The sequence below is a fragment of the Panthera uncia genome, chromosome B4 (assembly GCF_023721935.1).
Source record: "Panthera uncia isolate 11264 chromosome B4, Puncia_PCG_1.0, whole genome shotgun sequence".
NCBI lineage: Eukaryota > Metazoa > Chordata > Mammalia > Carnivora > Felidae > Panthera > Panthera uncia.
In genome coordinates this window covers 30,468,752-30,486,012 of record NC_064809.1, presented here as the reverse complement: position 1 = coordinate 30,486,012, position 17,261 = coordinate 30,468,752, and the positions used below count along the sequence as shown (strand labels likewise).

The 17,261-nt window shown below is 36.9% G+C and overlaps 1 protein-coding gene across 15 annotated transcripts in view; it reads left to right on the top strand.

Moving 5' to 3' along the window:
* The window catches only part of PARD3 (par-3 family cell polarity regulator), a 662,524-nt gene that overhangs the window by 360,536 nt on the left and 284,727 nt on the right, over positions 1 to 17,261 (top strand). For all 15 annotated transcript variants that reach the window (XM_049626966.1, XM_049626964.1, XM_049626959.1 and 12 more), the window contains 2 exons: positions 4,304 to 4,395; positions 6,861 to 6,944. In XM_049626966.1, the coding sequence (XP_049482923.1) occupies positions 4,304 to 4,395; positions 6,861 to 6,944 (176 nt within the window). The remainder of the gene's footprint in view (positions 1 to 4,303; positions 4,396 to 6,860; positions 6,945 to 17,261) is intronic.

The following is a 17,261-nucleotide window of genomic DNA, read 5'->3' as shown; positions in this document are numbered from 1 at the left end:
GTTGACTTGTCACTGTGGAAGATGGTTTTTCCTTTTATGCCACTTTTACTTTCCATGTCCCCATTTTCTCCCTATCATCTAAGTTAAAGTAATAGCAAGCCTCACATTATATAGTAACTTGTGGCTCACTGCATAAGTAAGTAGGTACTCTGATGAAATATTCTTTCCTACACATTTTCCTTTGTTGTTCCTGGAGTCCACTGCTTTGACCTTTTCAAAATTTATTTTATCTGTATATTTCTGAAAAATTCCCCCCACATTCTCCATCAGGTCTGTCAAAATATTCTCCAAATGTTCAAAAACATCAGACCAATTATTAATTTATTTTTTTCATGCAGATTGACTTTCCAGACTTCTCTATCCTTTTGCTCTAATCACAATTGGCTTCTGCTTCTCTGGGCTGTCTTTTCGCCTTATGCTGGGGCTTTCCTTGAGTTCTGTCCACTGCTTTATTGAATTTCTTGGATTTTTCTGGTGCACATCCAAAAATAGCTTCCTATGAAAGGGTCCATCGGAAGTAAAGACTTTGCATTTGTTTCAAATTTCATTCTTGATTTTTCTTTAGTTGTTTGGTTGAACACAGAATTCACTGAAAAATTTTTTTCTTTTAGTGTGAAAGGTATGACTTTATTATAGAGTAGAATTTCACGTTACTTTATAAAGGCATTGTTGGGGTGTCTCGGTGGGTCAGTTGGTTTAAACGTCTGATACTTGATCTCAGCTCAGGTCATGATCTTATGGTTCCTGATATCGAGCCCCAGTACAGAGCCTGCTTGTGTGTCTCTCACTCTCTCTCTCCACTCCTCCCTTGCTCACTCACTCTCTCTTTAAAAATAAATAAACATGAGAAAAATTTGTAAAAGAAGGCATTATTATCATAGAGTATCTGTTAATGATATTTCTACTTTTGGTTTGCTAGCAATCATACAAATGGTACCATTTGGCAATGCTTAAATTGTGTTGTCCATTGTTCTCCTCCATTTTTGAATATCTTGAGAGCAGAGAGAGGCCTTCATCTTGGATTTTCCCTTTAAGGATGTCTATACAGCAGACGGCCTTGGTAGATAGGTATAGTGTCCTCTTCCAGAGCAATGGGCAGACATGATTACTACCTGTGTAAGGTATTTGGGTCCCCTAAGCTCAGGTTCCTTCTGTGTGTGCCAGTGTTCCCCGGTTCTCTTCTCATCACTTTGTGAGAATTTCAACTGGAGAAACCAGTGCATAGAAGGATGATACTCTGACTACTGCTGTAATGAACTGCCCTCTGTCTCTGACCCAGGGGTCTCGTTTTTTCTGCTAGCATCCATGAAGCTATGCAGGCTAAGTTAGGATCTTTCAAGTAGGGCAAAACCATAGACTCTTCACAGTTCTTGACATCTAGTTTTTTTCTCTGCAAATTTCCTCAGCCTAACCCATAATGCTTTCTTCCTCATGCCATTTATTTGATTGTGTACTGCATTTAGTTGTTTATATTTTCCATATGTTTTCTCATTTCAAAGACCTTTTATAATGAAGGTACTTTGTATATAGCAAAGCACAACAAATGTCAGGTTTTATGAACGTTTCTAAAATGTGGATGATATATTTTCTATTTGAGTAGGTAGTATGTTTAATATTAACTTGTAAGGTATAAGGTATGAATAGGTGAATATATACTCTTAAATTATAGTTGTGTAACACTGCCTTGAATCATTTATTTGAGGTATGTTTTATGTCATATATTATTTATTTCTCTTTTCAATAACAGCTAACATTTATTGGGCAATTACTATGTGTTAGGCACCATGTTATGGCTATTTTATGGATTCTCTTATCCCTCTCAATAGTCCTAAGAAGAAGATGTTTTTATTGTTTCTGTTTTACAGAAGAAGACATAGAAATACAAAAGGGGTATGTAAATTGCCTAAGGATATAAAATTGGCAAATGAGTACTCACACCCAAATCTGTTTGATTCTTGAACCCTGGCTCTTAACCGCTACATTCTACTATAAAATGGAGAGAAGGGAAAGGATAAAAAATGTATTTTCTCACCTGGAAATTTTTTAACATTGTGTAGTTTGAATTATTATTTTAGGCCTTTAATATTGATTTGGGATAAATAATAGTTTCATTTTCTATGTCTGTAATGGAATTCAGTAAATAACTCATGCTAAAAGCAACTATGTTCAATCACAGCTTTTTAAAAGTACAAAACAACAAAATAAAGCAATACAGGAACTGATATTTACACATCCCGAAGCTGGGAAATTTTAAGTTGTGGTTCCCACAGCAATAGCAGCTCAGCCTCAGGGCAGTGAGTGTTGTGATCTAAACTGAACACCATATGCAGCTGCATGAAATAATATTCTACATGCTCGTGGGGGCCCGATAATGGCCACTATGGGAACAATGAATATGTGAATTATCAGCTACTGTTTTATCACTGTAGTTCGGGGCATTTCATTTATGTGGCTGTTTCATAGTACAACCTAGGTGTTTCACTGGTTATACATTATGGTGGCATTTCATAGTGTGTAAATTATTAATGGATCCTGAAACAAAATGTTTTTAACTTGAAAGATTATTTTTATGTTTTCCATCTAATTTATAAACACTTTATTCTCCTCCCTATCCTCATTGCCAATGGAAAAGCATACTTATAGGAGTTCTTGTTTACATGTGAAGTGTGGTTTGTAGGCAGGTTCAAGATGCTGGTTAACCTTTGAAATGTATTGTGTGCTTGTGCTTAAGAGATGACTAAGAAGTGTGTATTAGAGCCTCTTAAAACATAGGATCATCAGTCTTCAACTACTTTGGTTTCATGCAGTGCACCACCACTGAGGACACATGGAACCTATCCACAACTTACAGAAAAATTCGGTGCATCCAGCTTCTTATTTTGGCAGATTCTCAGAGGAAATGTCAATTGGGTATTACCAACTGCTCTGCGTTGCCTTAATAGTGCTTGAAGAATTTAACATATTGTTTAACAGTGTGTGGAACCTAGGGCCTTGGCTTATCATTTTGTCCATTGGTGTCTTTGTTGATGGCCTTTAAATTTCTATGAGTCTCTCAAGTACACGGTTGAAAATATAAAATTTATCTTTAATGGTGGACTCCTATATAGGTGGTTTAATAAATTCACATAGAAAATCACTGTTATCAAATTTATATGTAGAAGAAAGGATAGACTAACAAATTACATGTATATATAAGTTATATGTATAAACTTCCAAGAAATGGATTAAATAAATTTTATTATTTTGTGTTTTGAAACTTAATACCCCAGAGATTTCTAGGGATGATTTTGTTTTTATTAGCAAAATATTTAGGGTATCTACTGGATACCAGGCACTGTGGATCCAAGGTAAAGCACACTAAGCCTCTTAGTGACTATGATTAGAGATTCCAAGTGTTACTAATTTGATTAATAAGACCACTGATATCAGTCAGGCATGTTTACCATTATTCAAATGATCCTGAAAAGCCAACTCTACTGTTAGTGAACTCTTTAATTGAAAGACAATGGCCAAGGTTATAAAGTAAGCATATCCATGAGTGGCAGTTCATTTATTTTTATGAGCCATCACATTTATTCCACGTTCGTGTTTTGTAGTACATTTGTACTTACCCAATTTCTACAACATGTGGGACCATAACTTTTACATAATATTTCATTTTAAAAGGAGGAATACAAAAGTGGTGGTTTGATTATTTTGCTGTTTGTGCCTTTTTCTAGGCTTAGTACTTCATAACAGAAGTACATAATCAGACATTTGGCCTACGGTAAGTTTATGTGAAATTTCAGAGGATGAAGGATTTGAGTCTAGGATTGTACATACTGCATGCTCATTTTGACAAATCTGGTTTAGTAGGAACTGGGGACCTTTGAAGCGTTTGGTAGTTGTTAAGGTTTTTAATGGTCTCAACTGTTTGGATTAGTAAAAATGTTAAACGTATTACCTATATCCTATACATTTATTTATTAACATAACATTGTAGTAATGTATAATTACTTCCAAAAACATACACCAAAAAGTGAAATGAAAATGTTAAGAAAGTTCACATAAGTAGAAGTTCTTTTCTTATTTTAGTTGTGTCTTGCCCACTTCCTGGGGTATGCTAACTCAGGAAACTTACTTTAAAATACAGCTTTTCATATACATCTACCCATCTTATCATTAAAGGTCATCCTCTCTGGAGGAAGGACCCAGTTAACATGATCATAATGTCTATCAAACTCCAGTTTTATCCAGTTTCCTTTCACATTATGGAAGTAAATGTAACACAGAGTGTGCTTCTATTTGTGCTGTGTGTCTCTAGGATGAGGATGGGACAGAAGAAGACAACAGTCGTGTTGAACCTGTTGGACATGCTGATACCGGTTTGGAGAATATACCCAGCTTTTCCCTGGAGTAAGTTACTGATGTTTTTAACTGAATTTGTAATATACATGTAGCATCACTGATAGCAGCAAGTATTCCAAAAGCATATGGCATGCGGAATGTTTGTGCTTAGTTAAAACCATGCGTTGCATTGGTTTGTTTTCCAAAGAGCATCTTTCATCTATTGAGTTAATTATCTAATGTAAGAAGTATAGCATGGAAATTCACATGTTCTGTCCTGAGTTTCATGCCTTGGCAAATACTATTAAATTATAATATAAAATAGTATTTGATTGACAATGTCATCTTAACAGCACTGTAACTGTTTTCAAATTGCTTTGTATGTCATTGTTTTGGCCATTTGTTCGTTCCTCAACTTTGCTAAATTAAAAACAAAATGTGTAGATCTACTTTACTTGAAAAACCAGTTGGATCATGTAAGCATTAGTCATGTTAGTATATTTTTTTGATTTGGAAAAATCGAATGTCTCTTGAGAGATTTGTTGAAATCTCTATTTGTTGAAAAATTCGAATCATAGGTTAGGGACCTTGAACATGGTTTTAGGTATAAAAGGAAGAAGAAAAACTTTACATTATTTCAGCTTTACAATTGTCTTAAATATTGGCATGTTTAAATGGAAGGTGTTTTTAGGACTTCTTCCCTTGGTAGCTTAGACCAGGGAGGGCAGTCATTCTGAAATTTTTTTTTGACTTTGGGTAAAAGTTGAAAGGGCCTAGATATCAACATTTAAACTCTTAACTCTGTCTTTTCTTGGTGTTTCAAGGGAAGGCTCTCAAAAAACTGCTGTCAGTGAGAGTAACAGTTTCGAGAACCAGGTTATGTTTAGACAGATAGCAACCAGCAGTCTCTGTTACATTTGAGAAGACTTGCCATGTCCTAGTTCTTTTAAGAAAGAATGTGGAATAAAATAAATTTATAAGTTATATTCTCAATTGACAAGCTAATCATTAAATAGATGTTCAAATGATATTAAATATCTAAGATGTGAAATTCTATGAAAATATAAAAAATTAAAAGTTCACTTGAATAGTATTACATTAGTAAATATTTTGGCAGTATGGCAGGATTCTAATTTTTTCCTAATTAGTGTATGTGATTAAATATATGCGTGTATTCTCAATTTTGTTTTGATTTGTTTGATATCACTATCTTTAATTTTCTTTAGTCTTTATATTATATAGTCAGGACATTAATAGTATGTAGCATAACTTTATTTTTTATTTAAGTAATATAATTGAAGAATTAGCATTTCCTTTATAGTTGTCCACATTGCTTCAACTAGATATTTAATTGAAATACTAGTTTCAGAAATTGTCAGATAAGACCTGCTTAGATTTCTGTGCACTACACATACACACGCACACACACACACACGGAAAAATCTATAAAGGAAGTGAAATCTCATAAAAGGTTTAGAAAATTTACATTCTCTAAGTTAAACCAGTTTTCATTAAACTCTGGCTTATTATATTAATAGTAAAGTACTTTAGTTATGTAATAGAAGTAACTTCATGTTACTTCTATATCTCTTCATGACTTTAAAGCTCAATTACAAACACTTATGAAAATTATTTGATTTTTATTAGAAAAAAATTTTTTTTACATTTATTTATTTTTTGAGAGACATAGAGAGACAGAGCACAAGTTGGGGAAGGGCAGAGAGAGAAGGGGACACAGACTCTGAAGCAGGCTCCAGGCTCTGAGCTGTCAGCACACAGCCTGATGCGGGGCTCAAACTCACAAACCGTGAGATCATGACCTGAGCTGAAGTTGGTCGCCCAACTGACTGAGCCACCCAGGTGCCCCAAAATTATTTGATTTTTAGCAGGTACCTGCTGGCTTTGAGAAAGGAGTTTCATACCCGGTGTTGCAGTTACACTTAGAGAAGTAGGAAATGGTGACTGAATTAATGGTGGAACAGTGGGATGTAAAGATGGCTGGATCACATGTGGACTGTCACCTACAGAAGCAAAAGCTTTTACCTCATTGAGTTATTGGAAGGAGCAATAATGTGACATATGCAGGAGCACTTTGTAAATTTTAATGTGCTCTGCAGCCAAAACACCTTTACTCATTTAATCTATATTGTCCTTGAAATAAATACTGCGGTGGAAAATTTTTCATGGAAATCTAGAGTTCTGACTTACAAAATGTGTACTTGTATTACACATAGAACAGTGTGTGGTCCGAGAGAAATGGTTCTGTGTCATTTTAATGCAGTTATTTCTGCTGATTGCTCTCTCTGCATGCCATCAGGCTAGTGTTCAGGTATGTAGTGTTTAATGTCGCTTTCATCACCATGCTTCTATTCCAGAATGTGTACATGTATGTGTGTGTGCTTGGTGGGATTTTCGTTTTGTTCTCTTTTGTTGTTGTGTGTCTGTGTTGTAGCAGTTTTTTTGTTTTGTTTGGTTTTGGTTTTGGTTTGTTTACAGTACATGTTCATGCTCCCTCATTCATCATTGTCTCACAGTGATATGGTAAAGCTCGTACAAGTCCCCAACGATGGAGGGCCTCTGGGAATCCATGTAGTGCCTTTCAGTGCTCGAGGCGGCAGGTAACGTATCTTGGAGGTTTTTAATTGAATCATAATGTTGAGTGTTTTATCTTCATTTGTGCTCAGATATAGAGTGGTGTTGATTTAGCATATGCTTAATAGGAACAGTTTCATTTGGGGGCACTCGCTACTTCATACGTGTACATCATAATCATGGAAAGCACTCAGGCTGATGAAGAAATCAAGCATTTAAATTATTCTAATAATTTTATTGGTCATCACGCATCCCTGCAAACATTGTACTTTGCTGTACATTGAAACACTTTAGAGTCGAAACTCCAGCTGAATGTCCAAAATTAAGGGAGAGCTTAAAGCAGTTTTCTGGAAAAATTTATCCAATAAAAATTATCTGGGTAACTTAGGGAAGGATTCATGTTAAATTCATTTTTTTAGTTCTTTAATCTTGAAAGATTTTTATGATTATGTTTGAAATTTGTGAAAGTTAAATAAGCTATAGATTTATTTCCTACCATGCGACTTGTGGCTCCTTCTTTTTTCAATCTCTGCACACTCAAATGTCAAATTTTGTACGGCTAATGACTTCATTAATTTATAGAATGTGTATCTTTAAAAACTTCAAATGTTGTATGAGTTTCTTTTCTTCTGCCTTGTTTTCTGTGAAAAAAACTGTCCTTGGGTTTATTAAATTTTTATTTTAATATGTTTATTAAATTGTGAATTGATACTGCAACTAAGGGTGATGGGCCTCTGTTAACAACAAGTGACGGGCATTGCATCCTTGCCCTGGAGCTGTTAACTGTTAAGTGCTTGAAGTTTACTTACACACTCTCCTAAATCACATCCAGTAATTACCTGGTGAAATCTATTTATGAACTACTTGGCTTCTCATTCTTTCTTTTATTGTTATGATTATATTTATTTATTTTTTAACTTCCTTTACACTGGGAGAAGAAAGGGGAAAGCTGGCAGATGGCCTTAGACCAGTGACTTGAGATGTAGTTCACACTGTTGCCAGGGAATTGCAAGCATGTAGCATAGTGTAAAAAACAGATGGAATGTCAGTGGTAAGTGTGTGATTCAATTATTTACTCAAGTTTGTTGATTGAGTATTGTACCACCGTCCTAATTGTGCTGACTCCAGATTTCATCTCGTTGGTAGAGCACAGGCTTTATGGAATGTCTGGAAGCTGAAACTGATTTACCAAGAACTCTGCTGGAGTAAGAGGCTTGACAGTGTTATATAACAAGCTGTGAACTTCACCTTGAATTTTGAGGTTGTGTTATATTCACAGGGTTCTGACTGCTTTCTCTTTTTTCCTCCTTCTCTTTGTTTATTTTTAAACTCTAGAGAAGCATTGAAATTTCTTTAAGGCACTTTCGTTTAAACACAGTTCTTTTTCAAAATGGACTTTGCCTTTATTTCCTTTAAAGAATACAATTTTAAATGATCTCAAAAGTTAAATTTTTTCATTTATTTTACGAGTGGAAAGAAAAAAGATAAGGTAAACTGTGTGGATTATAGCTTCCTGATATTAGTGTACCTTTACCTTCCTGTGGAATGTAACTTTTCACAAATGGGACTTAATTGTGTATATACCAGCTTTGAAGCAGTATTTCATTTTTTGTTGTTATTGAAGTATAATTGATGTTAGTTTCAGGTTTCAACGTAGTGATTTGACATTTATATACATTCTGAAATGATCACCATGATAAGTCTAGTTACCATATGTCACCATACAAAGTTAATAAATAATATCGTCTATATTCCCCATGACTTACATTCCCATGACTTATTTATCTTATAATTGGAAGTCTGTTCTTCTAGATGCCCTTCACCCATTTTATCCACCCCCAAAACTCACTCTCTTCTTGCAACCATTGGTCTTCTGTATCTGTGAGTCGGGTTTTGCTTTGTTTTGTTCATCTGTTTTGTGTTTTAGATTCTACGTGTAAGTGAAATCATAGGGTATTTGTCTGACTCATTTCACTTAGCATAGTACCTTGAAGCTCCATCCATGTTGTCACAAATGGCAAGTTTTTCTTCTATTTAATGGCTGAGTAGTATTCCATTGTATACCCATACCACATATTTATCCCTTCATCTATAGATGGACATTTAGGTTGCTTCCATATCTTGGCTATTGTAAATTAAGCTGCAATGAACATAGGGGTACACATATCTTTTCAAGTTAGTTTTTTTGTTTTCTTTGGATAAATACACAGAAGTGGAATTGCTGAATTGTACAGTAGTTCTTTTTTTAATTTCTTGAGAAACCTCTGTACTGTTTTCCATAGTGGTAGCACTAATTCCTACGAACAGTGAATGAAGGTTTCCTTTTCTCCACATCCTCACCAATACTTGTTATTTTGTGTGTTTGTGTTTGTGTGTGTATGTGTGTGGGGTGGGGTTAGTCAGTCTGGAAGGTGTGAAATGATCTTATTGTGGTTTTAATTTGCATTTTCCTGATAATTAGTGATGTTGAGCATGTTTTCATGTGCGTTTTGGCTGTAGAAAAAATGTCTACTCAGATCTTCTGCCTATTTTTAATTTTTTTGCCTTGGAGTTGGGTGAGTTCTATATATATATTGGATATTAGCTGTTTTTGTAAAATATGAATGTCAAGTATTCTCTCCTATTTAGCACAGTACGTTTTCATTTTGTTGACAATTTCCTTCACTTGCAAAAACTTGTTCATTTGCTATACTCTCATTTGTTTATTTTTGCTTTTGTTGTTCTTGCCTTTGGAGTCAAATCCAAAAAATATCACTAAGACCAATGTCGAGGTGGTTATCACCTATGTTTTCTCCTTGGATTTTTATGGCGTTAGGTCTTATGTTCAAATCTTTAATCCATTTTAAGTTATTTTGCATATGCCTTAAGATGCAGTCCAGTTTCATTCATTTGCAAGTAGCTATCCAGGTTTCCCATGCCATTTGTTAAAGAGACTGTCCTTTCCCTGTTGTATATTCTTGCCTCCTTTCTCATAAATTAATTGATCATATAAATATGTATGTATTTTTGACCTCTCTGTTTTGTTTTCTTGATCTGTGTGTCTGTTTTGTGCCAGTACCATAATGTTCTGATCGCAATAGCTTTGTAGTATAGTTTGAAATCAGGGAGCATCATGCCTCTAGCTTTGTTCTTCTTTCTTAATATTGCTTTGGCTATTTGGGTTCTTGTGTGCTTCCAAAAGAATTTTAGGATTGTTCATTTTAATTCTGTGAAAAATGCCATTGAAATGTTGATAGGGATTGCAGTGAATCTGTAGGTTGCTTTGGGTAATATGGACTAGAGTGTTGTGTTTTCATTTTTATTTGTTTCCAGGTATTTTGGTTTTGGCTGCTTCTTTTGTTGTTATTGTTAATCCATTGGTTGTTTAGTAGCCTGTTGTGTGGTCTCTATGTGTTTTGTTTTTTTCCAGTTGTTTCTTGAAGGTGATTTCTGCTTTCATACTGTTGTGGTTGGATAAGATGCTTAATAGGATTTTAAAAAAATTTTTTTAATGTTTTTTTGTTTAATTTTTTCTTACATTCTTTCTTTTATTTTATCTTAATTTTTATTTTTTAAAATTTACATCCAAGTTAGTTAACATATAGTGTAATAATGATTGCAGGAATAGAACTTAGTGATTCATCACTTAGATATAACAGCCAGTGCTCATCCCAAAAAATGCCCTCCTTAATGCCCTCGCCCATTTAGCCCACCCCCCCCAACAACCCTCAGTTTGTTTTCTTTTTTTTTTAGTATATGAAATTTATTGTCAAATTGGTTTCCATACAACACCCAGTGCTCATCCCAAAAGATGCCCTCTTCAATACCAATCATCTACCCTCCCCTCCCTCTCACTCCCCATCAACCCTCAGTTTGTTCTCAGTCTCTTATGCTTTGGCTCTTTCCCACTCTAACCTCTTTTTTTTCCTTCCCCTCCCCCATGAGTTTCTGTTAAGTTTCTCAGGATCCACAATAGGAGTGAAAACATATGGTATCTGTCTTTCTCTGCCTGGCTTATTTCACTTAGCATCACACTCTCCAGTTCCATCCACGTTGCTACAAAGGGACATATTTCATTCTTTCTCATTGCCACATAGTACTCCATTGTGTATATAAACCACAATTTCTTTATCCATTCATCAGTTGATGGACATTTAGGCTCTTTCCATAATTTGGCTATTGTTGAGAGTGCTGCTATAAACATTGGGGTACAAGTGCCCGTATGCATCAGTACTCCTGTATCCCTTGGGTAAATTCCTAGCAGTGCTACTGCTGGGTCATAGGGTAGGTGTATTTTTAATTTTTTGAGGAACCTCCACACTGTTTTCCTGAGCAGCTGCACCAGTTTGCATTCCCACCAACAGTGCAAGAGGGTTCCCGTTTCTCCACATCCTCTCCAGCATGTATAGTCTCCTGATTTGTTCATTTTGGCCACTCTGACTGGCGTGTGGTGATATCTGAGTGTGGTATTGATTTGTATTTCCCTGATGAGGAGTGACGTTGAGCATCTTTTCATGTGCCTGTTGGCCATCCAGATGTCTTCTTTAGAGAAGGGTCTATTCATGTTTTCTGCCCATTTCTTCACTGGATTATTTCTTCACTGGATTGTTTGTTTTTTGGGTGTGGAGTTTGGTAAGCTCTTTATAGGTTTTGGATACTAGCCCTTTGTCCAATATGTCATTTGCAAATATCTTTTCCCATTCCGTTGGTTGCCTTTTAGTTTTGTTGATTGTGTCCTTTGCTGTGCAAAAGCTTTTTATTTTCATGAGGTACCAATAGTTCATTTTTGCTTTTAATTCCATTGCCTTTGGGGATGTGTCAAGTAAGAAATTGCTGTGGCTGAGGTCAGAGAGGTCTTTTCCTGCTTTCTCCTCTAGGGATTTGATGGGTTCCTGTCTCACATTCAGGTCCTTTATCCATTTTGAGTTTATTTTTGTGAATGGTGTAGGAAGTGGTCTAGTTTCAACCTTCTGCATGTTGCTGTCCAGTTCTCCCAGCACCATTTGTTAAAGAGACTGTCTTTTTTCCATTGGATATTCTTTCCTGCTTTGTCAAAGATTAGTTGGCCATACTTTTGTGGGTCTAGTTCTGGGGTTTCTATTCTATTCCACTGGTCTATGTGTCTGTTTTGTGCCAATACATGCTGTCTTGATGATTACAGCTTTGTAGTAGAGGCTAAAGTCTGGGATTGTGATGCCTCCTGCTTTGGTCTTCTTCAAAATTACTTTGGCTATTCGGGCTTTTTTGTGGTTCCGTACGAATTTTAGGATTGCTTGTTCTAGCTTCGAGAAGAATGCTGGTGCAGTTTTGATTGGGATTTCATTGAATGTGTAGATAGCTTTGGGTAGTATTGACATTTCGACAATATTTATTTTTCCGACCCATGAGCACATAATGTTTTTCCATTTCTTTATGTCTTCTTCAATTTCCTTCATAAGCTTTCTATAGTTTTCAGCATACATATCTTTTACATCTTTGGTTAGATTTATTCCTAGGTATTTGATGATTCTGGTACAGTTGTGCATGGGATCAGTTTCTTTATTTGTCTTTCTGTTGCTTCATTATTAGTGTATAAGAATGCAACTGATTTCTGTACATTGACTTAGTATCCTGCAACTTTGCTGAATTTATGTATCAGTTCTAGCAGACTTTGGGTGGAATCTGTCAGATTTTCCATGTAATATATCATGTCATCTGCAAAACATGAAAGCTTAACTTCATCTTTGCCAATTTTGATGCCTTTGATTTCCTTTTGTTTGATTGCTGACGCTAGAACTTCCAACACTATGTTAAACAACAGCGGTGTGAGTGGACATCCTTGTCGTGTTCCTGATCTCAGGGAAAAAGCTCTCAGTTTTTCCCCATTGAGGATGATGTTAGCTGTGGGCTTTTCATAGATGGCTTTTATGATGTTTAAGTATGTTCCTTCTATCCCGACTTTCTCAAGGGTTTTTATTAAGAATGCTGAATTTTGTCAAATGCTTTTTCTGCATCGATTGACAGATTCATATGATTCTTATCTTTTCTTTTATTAATGTGATGTATCACATTGATTGATTTGCGAATGTTGAACCAGCCCTGCATCCTAGGAATGAATCCCACTTGATCATGGTGAATAATTCTTTTTATAAGCTGTTGAATTCGATTTGCTAGTATCTTATTGAGAATTTTTGCATCCATATTCATCAGGGATATTGGACTGTAGTTCTCTTTTTTTACTGGGTCTCTGGTTTAGGAATCAAAGTAATACTGGCTTCATAGAATGAGTCTGGAAGTTTTCCTTCCCTTTCTACTTTTTGGAATAGCTTGAGAAGGATAGGTATTATCTCTGCTTTAAATGTTTGGTAGAATTACCCAGGGAAGCCATCTGGTCCTGGACTCTTATTTGTTGGGAGATTTTTCATAACTGATTCAATTTCTTCGCTGGTTATGGGTCTATTCAAGCTTTCTATTTCCTTCTGATTGAGTTTTGCAAGTGTGTGGGTGTTTAGGAATTTGTCCATTTCTTCCAGGTTGTCCATTTTGTTGGCATATAATTTTTCATAGTATTCCCTGATAATTGCTTGTATTTCTGAGGGATTGGTTGTAATCATTCCATTTTCATTCATGATTTTATCTATTTGGGTCCTCTCCCTTTTCTTTTTGAGAAGCCTGGCTAGAGGTTTATCAATTTTGTTTATTTTTTTCAAAAAAACAACTCTTGGTTTCATTGATCTGCTCTACAGTTTTTTTAGATTCTGTATTGTTTATTTCTGCTTTGATCTTTGTTATTTCTCTTATTCTGCTGGGTTTAGCGTGTCTTTGCTGTTCTGCTTCTATTTCCTTTAGGTGTGCTGTTAGATTTTGTATTTGGGATTTTTCTTGTTTCCTGAGATAGGCCTGGATTGCAATGTATTTTCCTCTCAGGACTGCCTTTGCTGCATCCCAAAGCATTTGGATTGTTGTATTTTCATTTTCATTTGTTTCATTTTCATTTTCGTTTGTTTCCATATATTTTTTAATTTCTTCTCTGATTGCCTGGTTGACCCATTCATTCTTTAGTAGGGTGTTCTTTAACCTCCATGCTTTTGGAGGTTTTCCAGACTTTTTCCTTTGGTTGATTTCAAGTTTCATAGCCTTGTGGTCTGAAAGTATGCATGGTATGATCTCAATTCTTGTATACTTATGAAGGGCTGTTTTGTGACCCTGTATGTGATCTATCTTGGAGAATGTTCCATGTGCACTCAAGAAGAAAGTATATTCTGTTGCTTTGGGATGCAGAGTTCTAAATATATCTGTCAAGTCCATCTGATCCAATGTATCATTCAGGGCCCTTGTTTTTTTATTGACCGTGTGTCTAGATGATCTATCCATTTCTGTAAGTGGGGTGTTAAAGTCCCCTGCAATTACCACATTCTTATCAATAAGGTTGCTTATATTTATGAGTAATTGTTTTATATATTTGGGGGCTCCCGTGTCGGTGAATAGACATTTATAATTGTTAGCTCTTCCTGACGGATAGAGCCTATAATTATTATATAATGCCCTTCTTCATCTCTTGTTACAGCCTTTAATTTAAAGTCTCGTTTGTCTGATATAAGTATGGCTACTCCAGCTTTCTTTTGACTTCCGGTAGCATGAGAAATAGTTCTCCATCCCCTCACTTTCAATCTGAAGGTGTCCTCAGGTCTAAAATGAGTCTCTTGTAGACAGCAAATAGATGGGTCTTGTTTTTTTATCCATTCTGATACCCTGTGTCTTTTTGTTGGCGCATTTAGTCCATTTACATTCAGTGTTATTATAGAAAGATATGGGTTTAGAGTCATTGTGATTACTGTAGGTTTCATGCTTGTAGCGATGTCTCTGGTAGTTTGTCTCACAGGATCCCCCTTAGGATCTCTTGTAGGGCTGGTTTAGTGGTGATGAATTCCTTCAGTTTTTGTTTGTTTGGGAAGACCTTTATCTCTCCTATTCTAAATGACAGATTTGCTGGATAAAGGATTCTCAGCTGCATATTTTTTTCTGTTGATCACATTGAAGATTTCCTGCCATACCTTTCTGGCCTGCCAAGTTTCAGTAGAGAGATCTTTCAAGAGTCTTATCGGTCTCCCTTATATGTTAGAACACGTTTATCCCTAGCTGCTTTCAGAATTTTCTCTTTATCCTTGTATTTTGCCAGTTTCACTATGATATGTCGTGCAGAAGATCAATTCAAGTTACATCTGAAGGCAGTTCTCTGTGCCTCTTGGATTTCATTGCCTTTTTCCTTCCCCAGATCAGGGAAGTTTCTCAGCTATTATTTCTTCAAGTACACCTTCAGCACGTTTCCCTCTCTCTTCCTCCTCTGGGATACCAATTATGTGTAGATTATTTCTCTTTAGCGGATCACTTATTTCTCTAATTTTCCCCTCATACTCCTGGATTTTTGTAATCTTTTTTTCAGCTTCCTCTTTTTCCACAACTTTATCTTCTAGTTCACCTATTCTCTCCTCTGCCTTCTTCAATCCGAGCTGTGGTCACCTCCATTTTATTTTGCAGCTCATTAATAGCATTTTTAGTTCCTCTTGGCTGTTCCTTAGTCCCTTGATCTCTGTAGCAATAGATTCTCTGTTGTCCTCTATACTGTTTTCAAGACCAGTGATTAATTTTATGACTATTATTCAAAATTCACTTTCTTTTATATTGTTTAAATCGTTTTTGATCAGTTCGTTAGCTGTGGCTATTTCCTAGAGTTTCTTTTGAGGGGAATTCTTCCGTTTCGTCATTTTGGATAGTCCCTGGAGTGTTGCGGAACTGCAGGGCACTTCCCCTGTGCTGTTTTGAATAACTGGCGTTGGTGGGGGGGGCTGCAGTCAGACCTGATGTCTGCTCCCAACCCACCACTGGGGCCACAGTCAGACTGGTGTGTACCTTCTCTTCCCCTCTCCTAGGGGCGGAATTCACTGTGGGGTGGTGTGGCTCGTCTGGGCTACTTGCACACTGCCAGGCTTGTGGTGCTGGGGATCTGGCGTATTAGCTGGGGTGGATCGGCAAGGTGCACAGGGCCGGGAGGGGCAGTCTCAGCTCGCTTTTCCTTCAGAGATCCGCTTTGGGAGGGGCCCTGCGGCACCAGGAGGGAGTCAGACCTGCCACTGGAGGGATGTATCCACAGAAGCACAGCTTTGGGTGTTTGCACAGTGCAAGCAAGTTCCCTGACAGGAACTGGTTCCCTTTGGGATGTTAGCAGGGGATGGGCGAGGGAGATGGTGCTGGCAAGAGCCTTTGTTCCCCGCCAAGCTGAGCTCTGTCGTCCGGGGCTCAACAACTCTCCCTCCCCTTGTCCTCCAGCTCTCCTGCTCTCTGAGCAGAGCTGTTACCTATAACCTTCCAGATGTTAAGTCCAGCTTGTTGTCAGAACACACTCTGTCCAGCGCCTCTGCTTTTGAAAGCCAGACTGGGGGCTGGGGTCTCTGCTTTGCTGGTGGGCTGCCCCTCCGCCCCGGCTCCCTCATGCCAGTCCCCAGTCCGTGTACGTGCACTGCCTCTCCACCCTTCCTACCCTCTTCTGTGGGCCTCTCGTCTGCGCTTGCCTTCAGAGAATCCATTCTGCTAGTCTTCTGGCAGTTTTCTGGGTTGTTTAGGCAGGTGTGGGTGGAATCTAAGTGATCAGCAGGACGCGGTGAGCCCAGCATCCTCCTGTGCTGCTATCTTCCTCTTGTTTTCTTAATGTTTATTTTTGAGAGAGACACAGAGCACACGTGGGAGAGGGGCAGAGAGAGAGGGAGACACAGAATTCGAAGTAGGCTCAGGCTCTGAGCTGTCAGCACAGAACCTGATGTGGGGCCTGAACTCACAAACCGTGAAATCATAACCAGAGCTGAAGTCAGATGCTTAACTGATAGCCACCTAGGCGCCCCTGGGTCTTGTTCTTTTTATCCATTTAGCCACCCTATGTCTTTTTATTGAAGGATTTAGTATTTACATTTAAGGTAATTATTGATAGATAGGTACTTATTGCCATTTTGTTTAGTCTTTTTTTCTGGTTGTTTTTATAGTTCTCTGTTCCTGCTTGCTGTCTTTCTTTGTGGTTTGATGACTTTCTTTTAGTTTTATGTTTAGATATTCTCATTTTTTTGTGTGTATTTTAAGATATTGTTTTATGGTTACCATGATATTCATATATAAGAGTGTGTGTGTATGTGTGTGTGTGTGTGTGTGTGTGTGTAGCAATTTATTTTGATAGTGATTTAAGTTAGATGGCATTCTAAATGCACTGTATTTTTACTACCCATCCCCAGTGTTGTATGTTTTTGATATCGTATTTTACAGCTTTTTATTTTGTGTATCCCTTATCTAATTATTGCAGTTACAGTTGATTTTACTACTTTGTTTTCATACTAGCTTCA